This window comes from Moschus berezovskii, chromosome 19, assembly GCF_049115385.1.
Source record: "Moschus berezovskii isolate FMDL1 chromosome 19, NW_MosBer_1.0, whole genome shotgun sequence".
Lineage (NCBI taxonomy): Eukaryota > Metazoa > Chordata > Mammalia > Artiodactyla > Moschidae > Moschus > Moschus berezovskii.
Window position 1 is genome coordinate 73,102,578 of NC_142478.1, and position 19,282 is coordinate 73,121,859.

Genomic DNA, 19,282 nt, shown 5'->3' on the forward strand with positions numbered 1-19,282 from the left:
TCTCTCCATGTTCCTTGACAAGACAGGCTGTCTTGTCCTCCAGCCATGCTCTCCACCTTGAGCAGGGGCCATGCTGCTCTGTGAGGTCCCTTGGAAGACGGTGGGATTACAAACCTGGCCCAGCCTCAGGCTCCCCAGCACATCAGAGCTGCAGGTCATCCCTCTGAAAGGAGCTCTCTTCACCCTCTTAAACTTTGACCTCACAGTTAGCAAGTTGAATAGTGTCAAGATATAGTAGAAAATGCAAAGATAAGGGAGCTCTAGGAGTTCATAAACCCAGCAAGAGGAAACAAGACACAGAAGAGCAGGACAGTAAAGCCTCCGTAGGCCAGTCTTCCAGCCCCAGTAACCATCGACACAGGTCCAGTCTTACTCTACCCCACTCTCACACTGTTCTCTCCAATTCATTTGTCCTGCTGGAACACTGGAAGCAAATTCTGGTCATATCCCATCAACTAAGTATTTCAGTGTGCATCTCCATAATGATTTTTAAAACTAACCAAAATACTTTTCATGTACCTTTAAAAATCAGTGGTACTACCTTAATATCATGTATCCAATCATTGTTCAAATCTTCCTAGTTGTCTTCATAACTTTTTCTTTCAGTCTGTTTGTGTTGAGATCCAAAAGAGACCCATACATTGGTATTGGATGTCCGAGTCTCTATTATATCTGTATGATCCTTTTCCATCTCTTTTCTTTCCCTTGCTGTTTATCTGTTAAGGAAACCAATTCATTTGTCCTGTTTAGTTTCCCACAGCTTCACTTTTGCTGTTTGCATCACTGTAGAATTAACCAAGTCTTCTTACTCTTGTATTTCCTGTAAGTTGATTGTTAAGTCTAGAGACTTGGCCAGATTCAGGCTTTTTGTTTGTTTTGTAAGACTTGTGTCATAACTGGTAGTGTATACTTGCTGCATCATATCAGGAGACACGTAATGATGTTAGCGGCCTTTCCTGGGCACTGTCTAGAACAGCACCATGGAATAGGATTTTGACAGTTGTGGAGATGTTCTCTGTCTGCACTGTGCAACACAGCAATCGCTAGCTACGGGTGGCTGTCAGGCTCCTGAAATGTGGTTAGTGGCCCGAAGAACTGAATTTTTTCCATCTCAATTTTAAATAGCCACATATGGCTAGTGGCTACCACACTGGACAGTGCAGATTTAGATTAGTTCACAGGGGTTGCAAAATGATATAATTGAAAATAACAATGTGTTAAGAGTTTAGAAACAAAATTGCACTTCTGGCAGAATGAGACAACAAAACTACAGAGAACACGGGGAACAGTGGGGTCAGTGGACACAGCTGGTGGCTGTAGGAATGGCAGAATGGTGCTCGGGCAGGATGCATTCAGGAAAAAGCAGAGTCCTGGAGTGATGGGAGTAGGAAGAGAAGGCTATAGCGTGAGATGTGGTTACCTCGTGAGGGCCTGGTTTGGCTGTTATTTTGTAGGCAGTGGGGAGCTATTACGGGTCTTTGAGCAGAGAGGTGACAGAAGCATAACTTTGGGCGATTCATCAATCCATTTTAGGTAGGATGACTCAGGGAGAGGAGATTCGGGGCCCTATACTGACTTGGTTTGAAGCACGTGGAAGTGACACTGAGGGTGTCTGGCTGTTGACCAGGAGACCAGTTCCCTCAGGATGGCAGAGCTTGACCCTTAAGGTGGTGTCAGGGCCCAGGTTTCCATTTCTGTCGGCCCAGAGAGTTGATTGTGAGTCAGTGAGCAGTATCTGGCCTCAAGGACTGACCAAGCCATGGTCATGTAGTCAAACTGGACAGTTGACTTGGTACCAGAAACACAGGGGGACTTCTCCCTGCACACACAGGCCTTTTCTGCCCTCCAGAACTCCCTTTGAGTTCATCAGTGCTTTTGAAATGTTCTTTGTGTCCAAGTTGAAAAGCTTTCTCTGGGTTATATCGTTTCTGTAGACTGCTGTTCTCTTCCTGTACATTTTAACTTGTGTTTCTCAGAGTCCCCTCAGCTCCCCAGGGGGCATCGGGGGGGAGTTGTTTACCCCCTCACTCCCAGTGGGTGAGGACCATGAGGCTGGAGATGGGAAAGAAGTGAGAGAGAGTGAGGGAAGGGATGAAACAGGCCTGGGCACCTTCCTGTGGGGCAGAGGCAGAAGGAAAGCCTCCGGGGGTCTTGACTCCAAGGCTGCCAGTGTCTGGGTGTCTGGGAAATACACTGTAACCTCTTCCATGTGCAGGACAAATAAAAGTCCCGCGCCTTTTGTCTAGCCCTGAGGTGGCTTGTCAGGAGAGTTCCCTGGATATCCCGATCATCACTTTAACGCAACACACAGTTTTCGTCTTTACTATATCAGAGCAGAGATTGCCTCAGACACTAAAGCCAGCTGCTGAAGAGGGTTCCCAGGAACTAACAGAAGTCAGGCACATCTCCCCCACTGCCCCTCAGCACTTTCTTCACACTCAGGACATCAGCGGCCCATCTGACCTGTATCTGGTTTGGACTACATGGTCAGGGCAGCAGGGAAGAGAACTGTGCTCGTCTTTGCCTACTCCATGCTCACCTTCGCTGGGACTGGAGTCAGCTGGGTTGAACTTCGTCCTTGGTGGGAGTGTCCTGATTCATTTCCTTGGGCCCCCTTCCTGTCCCCTCCTGGTCATTTGTACACTTTCTCATGACCTAAATCTGATCTAAGGAAAGACCCAGCACAAGAGAATCAGACAGGAAGGACTTCAGGGACCAGCTGATGTGGTCAACCCTAAAATCACACAGGGAACCAAATCCAGTGAGGGAAGTGGTTCTCAAGGCCATCAGCCAGGTAGTGGCTGCCAGAAACCAGTCTGCTGCCCTAAATCCTGGTCCAGGACTCTTCTCTACAAAGAGGAGTCCGAAAAGGGTAAATACAGACCACAGGTATATTTCCATTGGAAGATCTGGTGTTCCGGAGTCATTTATATACATACTTGACCTGCTAAGGATCTGCCACTTAGTGTGAGCTTGCTTCTAGTGGCACAGACAAGTGACTTCTCTGAGCCGGAAGCTTCTAAGAAAAGCTCACCCTCCACCACCCTTCCCAAAGCTATTTGAGGGGTAAACCTGGTTTCTCCAGATTCATATTCTTGATTCCAAATACTCTACTGAAAGGAGCTTTGAACTGGAGATTAAGAGCCTGTGTTCCCATTCCAGCTCAGCTCATTTTGAGGTAGTCAAACTTGACCCTGTAGCCCTGTTTTCTTCATCCGTAAAATGGGTAGAGGGTCCTCTGGGTTGAGATCTCGGGCCTGCTCTGAATCGCCCTCACCAGCTCGGGCACCCAAGGCGGGCGCCTCCAGCGCTAGGGGGCGCTAGGGCTGCCATAGAGCCGGAGCCGAGGGGGCGGGGCCTGGCCTCGGCTGGGCGGGGCCTGGCCTCGGCTGGGCGGGGCCTGGCCTCGGCTGGGCGGGGCGTCGGCGGGCGGGCCCCCGTGCCAGGTGCGGGTTTGGTCCTCCGCGGGCGCCGTAGGCGGCGCACCCCGCTGGCGCCCGGGGCTGAGGTCCTCCCGCGCCGGAGGTGGCGGCTGGAGCTTCGTGGAGGTGGTGTGGCAGCGGTCTCTTCCTCCTCGTTTCCGCGCCTCCGGGACCATGGCGGCCCAGGCGGGTAAGAAAGGCCCGCGCCGTCCTGTCCTGGGCTCGGGGCGCCTGAGGGGAGCTGGGGTTTCGGTCTGTGTGGTCCCCGCTCCTCAGGGGGGTAATTCGGCGAGTGAGCGCGGCGCTCCCCCGAGACTCGGAGGATGTGGGGGGCGGGGAAGAGGGCGCGCGCGAAGTGGGGGGCTCGCGGAGTGGGTCGGTTTCCCGCGAGCTGAGGTCCCTGGCGGGGGATGCCGGGGGATGCCGGGGAGCATCTTTTTCTGTGGCCCTGGCGGCTGCAGGTCCTCAAATTGAAACTGTGGAAGCTGAGGAGACCGGGTTTCCTTGGAGTGAGGGGTTTGAGGGAGCATGGAGAGTACGGCAACCTCAGAGTTTGGGGGCAGTTCTGAGGGAATGGAGAGCTACCCCGGGTAATGGGTTTTCTGTGGAAAATTGCGGAGAGTGTGGCTTTCCCCATGGGATCCAAGGCTTCTGGCGGGTATGTTGCGGTCGGTCTCCTGGGCGTTGGGATTCTTTGCAGGAAGTAAGCAGTGTGGGCTCCTTGGGGGTTTAGGAACTGAGAGTAGGGAGAGAGTGCGTCTTCCCGGGGCAAGTAGGCCCCCGCCCCGGGGCCCTCGCGGGGTCCCTCTGAGAGCAGAGAGGAATGTGGGCCAACACCTCCTCAAAGGAAGTATCTAAGGGGGAAGGGGAGCTTCAGGGTTAGGTTGGCTGGGCCTGCAGTCCCCTCCCCAGCACCTCACACCACCCTGCAGCTTCCTGCCCTCCTTGTCTGTCCCCCAGCACGAGGACCTTACTGTTTCCCAGCCACCTGTGTGGGTGGCCGAGCCCCTAGGTCGACCAGGGTCAGCATCCAGAAGCTTTCTAGAGCTGGCAGGAGGGAATAGTGGAGAGGGGAGACTGTCCTGGATATCTGCCCCCGCTTCCTGGCTTTCAGCCTGTGGACAGTCACTTCCTCCATCCTGAATACAAGGAGCAGGCCACCAATGGGTCACTTCCTCACCATGGGAGCATGGCATTTTTCCCTTATTCTTGATAACAGGCTTCTGGAGAAAGAGGGCTAGGGGTAGACATGCTGCCTGTCTCTTCCTGTTTTACTTTTTTTTTTTTTTTTAGCTTCCAGAGTTTCTTTATCTCAAATGATTTCTAATTTTTTTTTCTAACCTCTAGGTAATGTCGGTTCCCTGTCTTGAACCTTGATTCTCAAGAACTTGTGAAAGATCTTAGAGTGCAGTAATGTTTATTGGCTCTTTCTCTGAAGGAACCGAAAAGCTTTCTGGAGGTATTAATGCCTCTGGATGCATTAGTTTGTACATTCTTCCATAAAAATATTTATTGGATACTTCTGGACCACGCACTTAGCCAAGCGCTGAGAAATATAAACAAAACCGACACAGTTCTTACCTTTGTGTTGCTTACACTCCTAGAGATGAACAGTAAATAAATGAGGTGACAGTTGAGATAAATGCTGTAATAACTGAGGTGAGCAGTTGAGATAATTGCAGTAAGATTGCACCAGGGGCAAGTGGAGTGGATAGGGAATACATTCCTTTAAAAAGCAAGTTTATACTGAGCCCTGAAGATAAGTAGAAGTTAGTCCAGCTAAGAAAGGGCAAAGAACTTTCCAGGCAGAGGGAACATAAAAAGGCCCTGAGGCAGGAAGGCATGTGGTACCTTTGAAGAGCTATGAGAAGGTCAATATGGCTGTTTTATGGGAGAGGAGACTAAGGTTCAGAAATTGCTTGTTCAAGGTTCCAAAGCCAAGTAAATGGCAGTGGTCAGAATTCATATTTTCCAGCTTCAAATTTGGTGCATCATCCTCTCTATATCACAAACACTAGAATGAAGTTGCCCATGGAGTCAGAGAAAGAAATGGAACTTAAACTTTTACTTGTTATGTCTGAACTGTGTTCCAAGACAACTCAGATTCCTGTGTAACAGGAGAATCAGCAACAAAGAAATCAAATATTTGCTAAGTATCTCTGATGTCTAAGGCACTGGGCTGGGTCCAAATGTTACAGATGCTGGAGATAATGTAACTCTCCTCATTTTACATGTAAAGAAACTGAGGCCCAGGGAGAAAGATGGATTTGTCTAGGGTCACTCAACTAGTGGTAGAGCCAGGACTAACCTTTGACCTCTCCAGTGGTCTTTCCAATAGTCCAAAGTCCTTGAGGTGTACGGGGTCTGGCACACAGTAGGCCCTTAGTAAATATTTGTGGAAATGAATAATATGTGGTTTGTACCTTTGAGAAATTCAGTGTTTAGAGTAATTAAGGAAAAAATAAATCAAGACAAGCTATTATGAGTCCTGTAGGTGACAACATTTTGTGTGTGTGTATTATTTGCTCAGTCATGTCCAACTCTTTGTGACCCCATGGACTGTAGCCTGCTAGGCTCCTCTGTCCATGGGATTTTCCAGCAAGAATACTGGAGTGAGTAGCCATTCCCTTCTCCAGGGGATCTTTCTGATCCAGGGATGGAACTTGCATCTCCTACAATGGAGGCAGATTCTTTTATTATCTGAGCCACCAGGGAAGCTTTCAGGTGATAACACTAGGGAATTTCAAAGGTGAAGGAGAACTTTATTCATTCATTCATCCCACAAATATATATTAAGTTCCTGTTGTATACCAAACACTTCTAGGCCTGGGGGATTCAGCACAGAGCAAGACAGATCAAATCCCTTCCCTCATGAAGTGTATGTTCTGGTGGTGAGAGATAGACAGTAAGTAAGTATGTGAATATCATATGTCAGGGGTAACTGCTCGGACGAGAAATGAAGTTTGTATGATAAGGGCATAGGTGCCGTGGGAGGTCATGGGAACCTCTGTGGGTAAAGCCATCTGAGCAGAGAAATGCATCTGGGGGAAGAAGATTTTAGACAAGGAATACAAGAAAAGGAGCTAAGACCTTGAGCCAGGAATGTGCTTGGCATGTTTGAAGAACAGCATGGTGTCCAGAGTGGCTATTGGATTTGTTCGGGGAATACTTGAGGGTAAGATTTGAGAAATCTTAGGTAGACTGCTGTCTGTGGGGTTGCACAGAGTCGGACACGACTGAAGCGACTTAGCAGCAGCAGCAGGTAGGTTAAAGAAAGGGGATGGGATTTAGCAGGTTGATATCCTGGTAAGGGAGAAACTGTGGGAGTACAATTGCAAAGGCTAGTGAGTTTCAAGATCTTCAAAAGGGGTGGTGACTTGATATGTGCAGTGGAGACAAAGATTGGAAGGTGTGGGAGTCGTAGGAAGTGGAATGTAAGGCTGAGAAGTTGGGCGAAGCCAGACTGTGGAGGGTTTAAGGCCAGGCTTGTAGAATTTTCTGGTCTGCAGTAGAGACCATAGGTTTAGTGGCATGATGTGGGTATTTTATGTTTAGACTATCAGTCTGTTTTTGGTGGGCACAATGAATTGGACAAGGGTGAGGAAGAGCACCAGTCTGGAGTAGGGTACTTTGGGCCCTGAGCTGAGCTTGTTAGTGATAGGAATGGGGAAGGAGGCACCAACCAGAGGAAATGCCTTTTGTCATGGTCAGGGCAGGGTGACACGAATGGCTCTGGATATGGGATGGGGTAGGGTCCAAGAAGACCACAAAGTTTTAAAGCTGAATAGAAACCCATCATAGAATAGAAACCCAACTGTTAGGCTTTCCACATTCCTGGTGGGTTGTCTGCCTTTTCTGGAAGCTAGGCTGGTTTTAGGCCAGGGCTGGCTTCTGATCAGTGCAAACTGAGGCAGGGAGCTCAGGCTCAGACATACTAGGGAGGGGTGGGGTCCACCCCCAGGTATCACTTTGGCGTTTCATGGAGAGGATGGGGAACTGTACAAGTCTCTTACAAGTCTGTTCTTTCCCACTTTTGACCTTTCTTTATACAGTAGCAAGAATTAGACTCTCTTACCTATTCATTCACATCCAGCAGTAGCTAAACATAAAACCATTGCTTGATTCTATTAAAATAAACCTTGAACATCCATCCTGGGATTCTGTTTGGTCAGATCTTTCTGGCCATGATTTATTTTTCCAGGAAAGAAAGTCTAGAATATAGTTAAAGACATAGACTTTGGAGTTAGCAGACCCTGTGGTCTAATTCCAGCTCTAACATTTGCTAATGGACCATTTCCGTTTCATTTTCAGTACAATGGAAACAATACTAGTCCTTATTTCATGGAATCCTTATTTTTGATTTTTAGTTTTTAGTCGCTCAAGTCATGTCCAACTCTTTGAGACCCCATGGACTGTATCCCGCCAGACTCCTCTGTCCATGGAATTGTCCAGGCAAGAATACTGGAGTGGGTTTCCATTTCCTCCTCCAGGTTAACCAGGTTCACCAATTTGTAGCCCTTCCCCAGATAAGAAAATGCCCACTCATTCACAGCTAAGTAAACTTGTTGGAAGTGAGAACCTGAGTGCCCCAAAGCTGCAAGAACCACCTGTCTTGTTTGTGTCTCTACCAAATATCTTACTCCTCTACCAAGCTTGCCCTGCCCCCAGCACCTGGTCTGTCCCTCTTTGAGGTATGTTATTTTTGTACATATCCTTGCCCCTTATACTCATGAAGGGCCCCGCAAGTTTGTGGCCTATTTTGTGTCTTGCATGTGGGCACACAGAAAACATTTGCTGAATTTGTTTTGAAAACCTCCCCTTCAGATTTTAGAGGCCAGTGGGTTTTTTTGTTTTGTTTTGTTTTTGGCCGCATGGCATATAGGATCTTAGTTCTCCCACCAGGAATTGAACCTGTGTCCCCTGCAGTGGAAATGCAGAGTCTTAACCACTGGACCACCAGGGAAATCCTGAGGCTAGTGTATTTAATAGCTCAGCCTTTTCCCCAGCCAACTCCCTAGGTATACAGGAAAGAAAGAAGGAAAGCCACTCATAATTCAGTTGCCAACTAAGTGCCAGGCACCGTGGGAGGTATTTTAATGTAATGTATTTCTCTTAATTCTCTTGGTAATGCTGTAAGGTGGATGATATTATCCCCTTTTTAAAGATTAAGAGACAAGGGAGGTGAAATAGGTGCAGAGGATTAATACGTACAAACCTCTAGTTACAAAATAAGCCACAGGTTTGTAATATACAACATAAGGAGTCTGGTCAGTAACATTGTTGTAACTGTATGGAAACAGGTGGTTACTGAAGTTAGTGTGGTGGTCGTTTCATAACGTACACAGACATCAGATCACTGTACAGAGCACCCGAGACTAACATAATGTATATCAACTGCATTTCAACTTAAAACCTTAACCAATAGGAACTGGGGGAGAAAGTTATTTGTTTACTTTCTTAAAAAAACGTTTAAGACACAGGATCTGAGAGGTTAACTAATTTGCACAAGGACATAGAGTCAGGTTTCAAACCCAGGTCTAATTCCAGTTCTTCTGCTTAACCCTTACAAATGTTTCCCAATAAACTAAAGAAGGGCAGAAGGGAACAACAGCAAGAACAAAACCTTCTGAGATTCCTGTGTCTGTACCTTGACCTGAAAAACGAGAGGCCCCTGGTTTGGTGTCACAGACTCTCAGAATTAGAAAAAACAATCTGATCCCTCCTTTTATGAAGAATCTAAGGTCCAGAAAAGTCCATAAACATCTTTAAAAATCATCTAGTGTTTCTTCCTTAGACATTCCCTTTGGTATATTTGGGAAGCTAGTGAGGAGGAAAATCCTTTGGTGTGCAGAGAAGAGTATCTACTGGAACATAAATCATTATTGTTAGTCTTGTTGGTAGTCACTTCATTAAAATGTGATATTTTTTCTCTTGGCTATTTCCTACCAGTTGCTGCCCTGCCCCTTGGCTTCCTGCTTTATCCCTGAACAAATCAGATTTCTATACCTGACCTGTCAACTCCCAGGGGGCACAGCAGTTGCCATACTTGTTTTGTGCTGCGCTGAATTGGCTGGATTTTATTCCTGGTTCTCATTGTCTAGTGGAACCTGAGAAGCACCATAGATTTTTTTTCTCAAGTGAAAGGATAGAATCTGCGTGTTGGTTCAGGTCAGGCTTTATGGTTTCATGAGATCTCAGCGCTTGGAATTTCTCACCACTTTGAAGTCAGAAAAGGACTAGTTTGCAGAAACCCAACTCTTAGCTCAAGATTAAGGTGAATGTTAGTGTCTTATGGGAAATGCACTGGCTCTGAGTTGGGGTGGCAGACTGAGCCTTCCACAGAGTAACTGTAGTCTTGAGCAAGTCTCAGCTTATTTGAGGCTGCCTAGGAAATGGCAACCCACTCCTGTGTTCTTGCCTGGAGAATCCCAGGGACAGGGGAGCCTGGTGGGCTTCCGTCTATGGGGTCACACAGAGTTGGACACGACTGAAGTGACTTAGCAGCAGCAGCAGCAGAGTCATGAAATGGAGAAGGCAATGGCACCCCACTTCAGTACTCTTGCCTGGAAAATCCCATGGTCAGAGGAGCCAGGTAGGCTGCAGTCCATGGGGTTGCTAAGAGTCGGACACAACTAAGTGACTTCACTTTCACTTTTCACTTTCATGCATTGGAGAAGGAAATGAACCCACTCCAGTGTTCTTGCCTGGAGAATCCCAGGGACGGGAGAGCCCAGTGGGCTGCCATCTATGGGGTCGCACAGAGTTGGACATGACTGAAGTGACTTAGCAGCAGCAGCAGGGTCATGAAAATGTAACAGATCTGGTGGTCTCAGAACTTAGGTTTGAGTCTTTCTCATGGTTGGACAATTCATTATCCTCTGATCCCATTTATATTTCAGAAAAATGAAAGGGTTAGGTTTGAATAGTTAGGTACCCTTGTGCCTGCCCCAGTAGAGTCACAGGTTGTTTGAGGGTCACATCACCAATTATTAAGTTGGGAGAGAGAAGCATGTATAAGCTGAATATATTTTATACCATTTTTCCGAAGATCCTGAAGGTGAGAAACTTCCTAACGAGCCATTTGTTAGCAATTTTCACCTTGTCTGCATCGCACACTTGGCACTTCTTAAAAGCAACAAATCCCAGTAATAACTGTGAAGGCATCAGTCAGTTCAGTTCAGTTGCTCAGTCATGTCCGACTCTTTGCCACCCCATGGCCTGCAGCACACCAGGCATCCCTGTCCATCACCAACTCCCGGAACTTGTTCAAACACATGTTCATTGAGTTGGTGATACCATCCAACCATCTCATCCTCTGTCGTCCCCTTCTCCTCCTGTCTTCAGTCTTAATCTGTGAAGGCGTAGTTTTTTGATTATTAAACACCTAACAAGGGCTCTGTATTGTTCAGAGTTGCTGAGGGCATTTACGTAGCCAAGCTCCCTTTTCCAGACTCTGACAATCTGTAGTCACTGTTAAGTCTGCAAACAGGATCGCTAAACACAGTCAAGGGAGAGGTGAACAGCCTGTACAATGAGGTCTTTTCTTAGAGGAAGACTTTCCCAGGCAGACAGCACTCTAGATTGGTCTGCCACTGGGCCTTACCAAAATCTCCAAGACTTTGTATTACTACATTTCTCTTCCTTTTCCTAGAATGAAGGTTGTAAGAGAGAATCATTGACTTTTAAGACTGTAAGCATGCGGAAAAGGCCAAGAGTATTTTTCTGAAGAAAATCCAGGCTTGGGAGGCGGAAGGTTCTGAGGGAATTGCCTAGGCCAGGTACAGTGTGACAGACCAGGACATCTTCATGTGACTTTACCTGGAGGTAGTCCCAAGGACACATTCTAGGTGACTCATCGCTGCTGACTATTGGAGGTTATCTTTGGAAATTACCTCTATAACTGGCAGCTGGGTCCAGTTTTTCAGTTGGATTTGCCACATAAAGGAATATCCATTTGGCACCCACCTTTAGGCTAGGCCCTGGAGTTCTGAAGATGATCAAGATACAATCTTTGCCCCTTAGAGCTGGGGGCAGTGGCGCAGAGAGGGAGGGACTGAAGGAGGCAGAAACATAATGAACTGTAATTACAGAACAGATTGACAAAGTGAAACAAATACTTCCTGCCTTTAGAGGACTGTGAAGGGAAGATGGACGTCTGATGAAGGGCAGAAAAGGTGGGTAAACAGTAGCCTGAACACCCAGAGTAGCTTGAGGTGTGAGTGTTAGGATGCAGAAATATGAATGTGTGTGACAGGAAGAAAAAATAGATCAAGATGTGACTAGAACATTCCTTTGTAAGGGGTGTTAAAAGATAAAGGTTCTTTAGGGCCCCCTTGTAGAGGGCCATTCCTTCCTTTTTCTTCTTTAATTTCTTTATTTTTGGCTGTGGCTGCACCTTCATTACTGTGAGCAGAGACTGTTCTTTGTTGCGATGTTCTGGCTTCTCACTGCGGTGGCTTCTCATGTTGTGGAACGTGGGCTCTAGAGCGCACAGGCTTCAGTTGTGCATGGGCTTAGTTGCCCCACAGCATGTGGTATCTTCCCGGGCCAGGGATCGAACCTATGTTCCCTGCATTGGCAGGCAGTTTCATAACCACTGGACTACCAGGGAAGTCCTCCTTTTAATAAATTTTTGTTGAGGGATTGTAGTAGGCCAAAGAGCTGGCAATAGCCAGCTTTAGTGTGTGTGAGGAGCTTGTGTTCCTGCCTTAGGAGCTTTGCACGGATCTGCCCGCTATCCCAGTTTCCACGGTTATCCTTTCCTCCTCCTCTTTGCCTGGTTAATTTCTCTTCATCCTTCAGAGCTCAACTTGGAAATTACTTCCTTAAGGAATGTGTTCTTGTGTGCCCTATCCAACACCATTTGCTCCGTTATAAGAACTTGGTATCTCCTTCCTATGACTTGCCACAGTTATAGTGACAATAAGTGTGTTGTTGTTTAATATCTGCTCTGTGTTTACTCTGTCTCTCGTGCGCTGCTCTTTTCCAACCGAGCACAGTTAGATGCATAGTTGGCATGCAGTACATATTTGCTGAAAGAATGGCAGAGGCATGTCCACTGAGTTTAGCAATAAGCAGTCATTGTTGGTCTTGGTGAGGCAGTTTCAGAGAAATGGTGGGGTGGCAGTTGAATTGCAGTGGACTGTGTGGTAACTAGGAAGTGTGGAAATGAAGGCAGTGTGGTGTGTGTAGACAGCCTCTTTTTCAGTTGAAGTATGGTTGACTTACAGCATTGAATTGGTTTTGGGGTTTTAGCGGATACTGAACGTGTTTCCCCGTGCTTTACAGTAGGACCTTGTTTATCTATTTCGTATATAGTAGTTTATATCTGCTAATCCCAAACTCCTGATTTATCCCTCCCTGCCCTTTCCCCTTTGGTAATTATAAACTTGTCTTCTTTCTTTTTTTAAGTCTTAACTGAATTTGGTACAGTATTGCTTGTGTTTCTTGTTTTGTTTTTTCGGCCCTGAGGCATGTGGGATCATAGCTCCTGACCAGGGATCAAACCCACACCCCGTGCATTGGAAGGTGGAGTCTTAACCGCTGGACTGCCAGGGAAAGGGAAAGTTGACGTGAAAGTCACTCAGTTGTGTCTGACTCTTTGCGACCCTTTGGACTATACAGTCCATGGCATAGTCCAGGCCAGAGTACTGGAGTGGGTAACCGTTCCCTTCTCCAGGGAATCTTCCCCAGCCAGGGATTGAACCAGGTCTCTCGCATTGCGGGCGGATTCTTTACCAGCTGAGCCACCGGGGAAGCCCTTTTTTTTTTAATGACGCCTCGACTTGTTCTGACCCATGTTTGTTTATTTGTGGCTGTGCAGCTTTCTCTGGTCGTGGCGAGTGAGGGCTGCCCTCCCTTGTGGTGCCCAGGCTTCTAGTCGCAGTGGCTTCTTGTGCTGCAGAGCACGGGCTCTAGGCACTCAGGCTTCAGTTGTGGCTCACGGGCTTAGTTGCTCCACGGCATGTGGGATCTTCCTGGACCAGAGATTGAATTCTAGTCCCCTGCATTGGCAGGTGAGTCTTGTCCACTGCACCACCAGGGAAGTCCCATAAGTTTATTTTCTATTAGACAGCTTTTAATAGATGTGGCTGTGAAGTGGAGAAGCAAGGGTGGTAGCTAGAGGAGAAAGCGGGCTCCAGATTTATTTTTAATGGGAAAGACTTGAACTTATTTACATGGCAGTTGGAAGGAGCTGGTGGAAAAGGGAGTGGTGGTGGAGACTGTCTTCTGAAAGGTGTGATGGGGTGGAGTCCAGATCAGAGCACAGCGCTCAATGGTTGAGTTCTGTAGACACTGGGGAGTCTGGGTGAGTCAGCTGAGACTGTGTAGTACACCAGGAAAAGAAGCCAAAGGCCTGACCTCGGGCTGGGGGAGTGGCCATGCTGAAGGACACGGAGACTTTTCAAAGGTGGAACCAGGCCTATGGGAGGAGGAAGTTGAGGCAGGGATCTTGATTTTTGTGCCCCTAGTATCTAGTACTGGAGAAGGAAATGGCACCCCACTTCAGTACTCTTGCCTGGAAAATCCCATGGACGGAGGAGCCTGGTAGGCTACAATCCATGGGGTCTTGAAGAGTCAGGCACGACTGAGCGACTTCACTTTCACTTTTCACTCTCATGCATTGGAGAAGGCAGTGGCAACCCACTCCAGTATTCTTGCCTGGAGAATCCAAGGACAGAGGAGCCTGGTGGGCTGCTGTCTGTGGGGTCGCACAGGGTCGGACACGACTGAAGTGACTTAGCAGTAGCAGCAGTGTCTAATACAGAGCATGTGTTAAGTGTATGTTTAATGGCTTTGAGTTTCTCAAGACTGGAGCGCACCGCAGGCCCTGGAGGGTATGGACATAACAAGTTAGCTTGAATATCTTCATAGTGGAAAGTCCTGATTCTTCTCGAATTTTGGAAACAGCCAGAGGTCACTCAGAGCCAAGACAAATTGTTGAGTAAGTGGGTGGTCAGTTCAGAGACTGTTCCTTGTGGATTAAAAAGTAAAAGCAAGAAATAGGTGTGGCTTAAAATAATGAGACTTGCTGGGGGTGAGACGTGGCAGTCTTAACAGGCCTTTCATGTAAGAGTTCCCAGAACATTTCATGCCGGTACTTCCAGAACTGGGAAGATTCATTTTGATGTCTGTGTTCACTAAAAACCCTCTCAGTAAACCACTGTTTCACCCATAACCCGGTTGGAGGGAGTGTCTCAGACTTTTCTGCCTCAGAGTTTGTGAGGTTTTTGGTGCACTGTGTGAGCACTGCCACCCTCAAAACAAAGGCTTCTCCCCATTGAAAGTCTAAGAAGTTTACATCCAGGAGGTGATGTGTGCATCGGAGAGAAGCGGGTGGGCGGAGGCTTTAAAACCTTCTGCCTGCTTATTCAACTCTTCCCTGTGCTGTGAGAACAGCTGCCGGTGCCTTGGCTGCCCCAGAAGGCTGCCAAGCAGTCTTGAAGTGTGCGCAGCCATTCATTGTCTATTCATGGCCCCTGTGCCTGTAAACCGGGGTTCGGTGCCTGTCACTGTGCCTGTGGCAGTCTGGAGTCACCCAGAGAGAACAAAGCTGCACACACGGCGCACAACAGAGTCTTGTAACAACCCTGTCCCGTTTCCTAGGGCCGAGTCAGGTACCACAACTTGATCTCAGCTGCCTGCTTTATTCCACGAAGTTAGCATCTGAACCACACCAGGAGCATTGTGTTCTGTCCCTTTTGAAGGGACGTGGACGGGCTCTGTGCTACTACCCATACTCTTCTCTGAGCCCACACAGCCCTTCCCCATCCTTTTTCAGCCTTTAGTAAACTTTCCCCATCTTTCAGGGCTCAACTTCCCCTGCAGACCCTTTCCTGGCTCCCCTGAGCAGAATGAACTGGAACTAGAAAGAACACAGGCTTTAGAGTGAGCCAGACCTGAGTTGGGATGCTAATGCTGCTGCTTGAGCTTTCACCCCCTGCCCCAAGTTTCAGTTCCTTCACCCATTATGAATATAATAATACCTGTCTCATGGTATTGTTTAGAGAATTGAGATTGGGTCTGTGAAAGAACCTAGCACAGTTCTTGGCAAATAGGAGGCGTTCGTGAAATGTTTGTTCTTTTCCTACTGTACTGGTAATTTCTTTCTCTGAACTAAGTACTTTGATGTGAAATAACATCTCAGTAAAAAAAAAAAATTACAATATGGAAGAATGTTTCTTTTCCAGTGCATTTCTTCTTCCAGGAGCAAGGTGATTTATCCAACAGCCTGAAGTGTAGCGCTTAGACTGACGCGTCCAATGAAAAGACCCACGATGCTGATTGAATGAATGAGCTCCTGGACGAAGTGATGGGAAATCAGCACAGCTAGGGCTTTTGAGGAGAAGGACAAGGCTGCAACTTGTGTAACCTAGAGAGTAGACCTTTCTGGGTGCTGGCTAGGGACGGTTGTAGGAAAGGCCGACCCAAAAAGAAAGAGACTTGTTCAGTTCATGTACTCAGGACTGTCAGCATGGGCTGAAAGGAAGGAAAAGGCAGGTTTTGTTTCAGTTAAAAAAAAAAAAAGGAACAACCAGAACCGGCTTTTAAAATACTTATTTCTTTACTAGTTGCTTCAGGTCTTTTGATGCTGCACTTAGACTTTCTCTAGTCGCAGCGAGCAGGGGCTTCTCTTGGGAGCACAGGCTCTAGGCACACAGTAGTCAGAGCACGGGGCTCAGTAGTTGTGATACGTGGGCTTAGTTAGAATCTTCCTGGACCAGAGATCGAACCCGGGCCCCCTGCGTTGGCAGGCTGATTCCTTCGCGCTGTACCACCAAGGAAGTGCCAGGACCGTTTTTTAAAAAGTGGAACGATACTGCTTTTGAGGCCATGGAGTCCCTGTTGCTGGGGAGATGAGCAGCTGGATGATTGCTCAGCAGGGATCTTGTGGAGGGGGGAACTGTGCATGTAGTAGAGCATCACTCAGCTCTTCCAACATCAGAGTCTGTTAACTCCATCTTCTACAAGATAGGGATCCTGCCCCCACACTCCCTGCTTCTTCAGCCTCTGAACCCCTCGTTTCTGTGTGCAGGTGAAGATGCCTGGAGGTGTCAGGGCTGTGGAGACCACGTCGCTCCCAACCAGAGGTTGTACAGGACCGTCAGTGAAGCCTGGCACACCTCCTGCTTCCGGTAAGTGAGTCCATGTACCTGTCTTCACCAGTGCCCTGCGGGCCTGGCAGTGGCCTTCATCCTCTGGAAAATACAGAACAAGCTTCTGACTTGAGAGTTTCCATTTCGAGGGGTGGTGTTCAGGGGGCAGAGAGGGAGGTGCCCAGGAAGTGCACGCTAGCAGAGGTCAGGTGTGGCCTCCTGACGCCAGATGGAACTGGAAGAACGGCATGTGGGCCAGGTACGGCTGGATGTGGGAGGTGTGGGGATGGGAGGAGCCCTGTTCAGGGTGTCCCAGCACCCTCCCCTGGCAGATGAGGAGACTGAGGACGAGAACGCACGACTTTCCTACACCTGCACTTCTGATTACACAGGTGCCTTGAGGGCTGTTGGCAGAGCCAACTCTTCTTCACCGCAGGATGCCTCCCTAGCTTCCTGCTTTTTGTTACTAACTCTGATATATCAGTGGCTCTTAGATGATTGTTGGGAGGAAGCTTGGTTTCTTGAAAACAGCACAACCTTTTAATGTCAGATCTGTTCCTGCTCTCTGAGACTCAGTTTCCTCATCAGGAAAATACAGATGTTAATCATCTCTCTCACAGACTTGTTGAGTTCTAATGAAGTCAGATATGCCAAGGGTCCAGCCCATGGTAGGTACCCACTGAATGGCTGGAATCCTCGAGAGTAGGAGCTTGTCTTTGTATAATACAGAGCGTAACCCAGCGCCTGGCCCGCAGTTGTTCTTCACCGGGAGGCTGGGTGGGCGTTTGTGGCCCTCGTGGTCTGAAGCGGCAGGGCTGTGCTCACGACAGAGAATGAGCCAGGGTGCAGACAGGCAGCACGTGCTGAAAATTCCCGCTCCCACACACAGCACAGCATCCCCTGTGCTGATAGCAAGTTACTGAATTGACCTTTGAGCACTTGCCTCCGCCCAGGGAACTACGTGGGGGGTTGGCCTGGCCTCTGGAGGAGTCGGAGCACTTTCCTGCCCTTTTCAGCTCTAACTCAGAGCTCGCCAGTCTTCGCTGTGCATCTGTTTGCCTTGGTTACTCCTCTTATTCCCAGGGAAGTTGATTCTACTTCCGTTTTGCTTCTCTGGTAAGATAGGAGCAGGGTGTCAGAGCTGCAGGGGCCTCTGGCTGCCCTTTCATTTTACACCTCAGCCAAACCAGCATCAGAGCCCTGTGAGTTCCCAGGCTGGAACTCTCCTCGGCCTTCAGTCCACATGGTCATGCTTGTTCCTGCCGTTTTCTTACTTGTATGGATATGTTCTGTCCAAAATAAGCAAGAATGGGTAGAACAAGCTATAGGAGAATTGCTGGATTCTCCTATAACTAGAAGTACCACTTCCTGAATGATACAGCTCCTTCACATCACAGACTCGAGGCCCAAAACCAGAAAGACAAAACTTACATGGACAGGCCATGGGTGAAATGAGCTGGCTCTAGAACTGAAGTCTCGGGTCACTAGTAGGTCTGGTGAGGTGCCAGCTTGTTAGAGTGCACTGTGTGTGTGTGTATGAGATGGACACAAGCACATGCTCACAAGGAAGTGAGGCACGTTATCCTGGTGGCAAAGAGTGCAGGCTATGAGAGAGAACTGTTTTCAAATCCTGGCTTTGCAGTTTATTAACTGGCCGTCAGTGACTTAATTCCCTGAGCTTCAGGTACCTCCACTGTAAAATGGGGAAGACAATAGTTCTCGTCTCACAAGGTTGTTCAAGAGGATTAAATGTAGTGACCTGTAAAAAGTCCCTGGCATAGCACCTGACGCATAAAATACCATTAATAATCGGTAGTTGTCATTAGTATTGTGTTGAGTGTGTGTCTGTATCCCCTACACGCGCGTGTGTGTTTTGACTCTGAACCGCCCTGGCGCTATTAAAATGTCATGCCTGTGGGGGACGCCGTTCAGTCTCCTGTCTGCAGCTTTGCCTCAAGGACAGAGTCTTTCTGATCTCGCTCTGCTGACGGGGCACGTCTCCTGACTCCTGAGCGTTCCCATGAAGTGGGTGGCGTGGAACCCTGAGACAGAGCCTGGCGGTTTGCCCTGGGGAGGCTGGCTGCTCTGGAGCCAATTTGTTGTTCTTGTTCAGTCGCTCAGTCCTGTCCGACTCTGTGACCCCCATGGACTGCAGCACGCCAGCCTTCCTTGTCCTCCACTAGCTTCCAGAGTTGGCACAAACTCATGTCCATTGAGTTGGTGATGCCATCCAACCATCTCATCCTCTGTTGCCCTCCTCCTTCCGCCTTCCATCTTTCCCTGCATCAGGGTCTTTTCCAATGAGTCGGCTCTTCACATCAGGTGGCCAAAGTATTGGAGCTTCAGCATCAGTCCTTCCAGTGAATATTCAGGGTTGATTTCCTTTAGGATTGACTGCTTCGCTGTTGCTAATTTGACTTTGCCCCAAATTGGAGGAATATCTTCAGGGCTTGGAAGGACTGCATGTTCTCTCTGACTCTAGAAGTGACCTTGGTTATGAGGAGCACAAGGCCTCAACCTGAACGGTCTTAAAAGGTCTCTTCCACTCTAGCTCATCTGATTTCAGAGTGTGGGTTCAGAGTGTCTGGGTTCAAGTCTGCCAGAAGCAGGACCCTCCCTTCCAACTACCCAAAGAAAATCCATCCTTTGTGACTCCCAGCCCTGCTCTTACCCAGCTGGGCTCCAGTTACAATAAAGGAAATGACTTTTCTTCTCCCCTTCCCCCACACCTTTGTTTTCCTAGTCACAGGGTGGGGCTGGATA

At 48.1% G+C, this 19,282-nt stretch overlaps 1 protein-coding gene across 2 annotated transcripts in view; it reads left to right on the forward strand.

Annotated features, from left to right (window-relative positions):
* Positions 1-3,449: 3,449 nt before the first annotated feature.
* Positions 3,450-19,282, forward strand: part of LIMK2 (LIM domain kinase 2) — a 52,467-nt gene continuing 36,634 nt past the window's right edge. The window contains exons 1-2 of one of the 2 annotated variants that reach the window (XM_055405534.2): positions 3,450-3,612; positions 16,459-16,558. In XM_055405534.2, the coding sequence (XP_055261509.1) occupies positions 3,597-3,612; positions 16,459-16,558 (116 nt within the window). In that variant the 5' untranslated portion in view covers positions 3,450-3,596. Of the gene's footprint in view, positions 3,613-11,565; positions 11,597-16,458; positions 16,559-19,282 lie in introns of those variants that run through there. The other variant, XM_055405535.2, reaches the window with a different exon arrangement.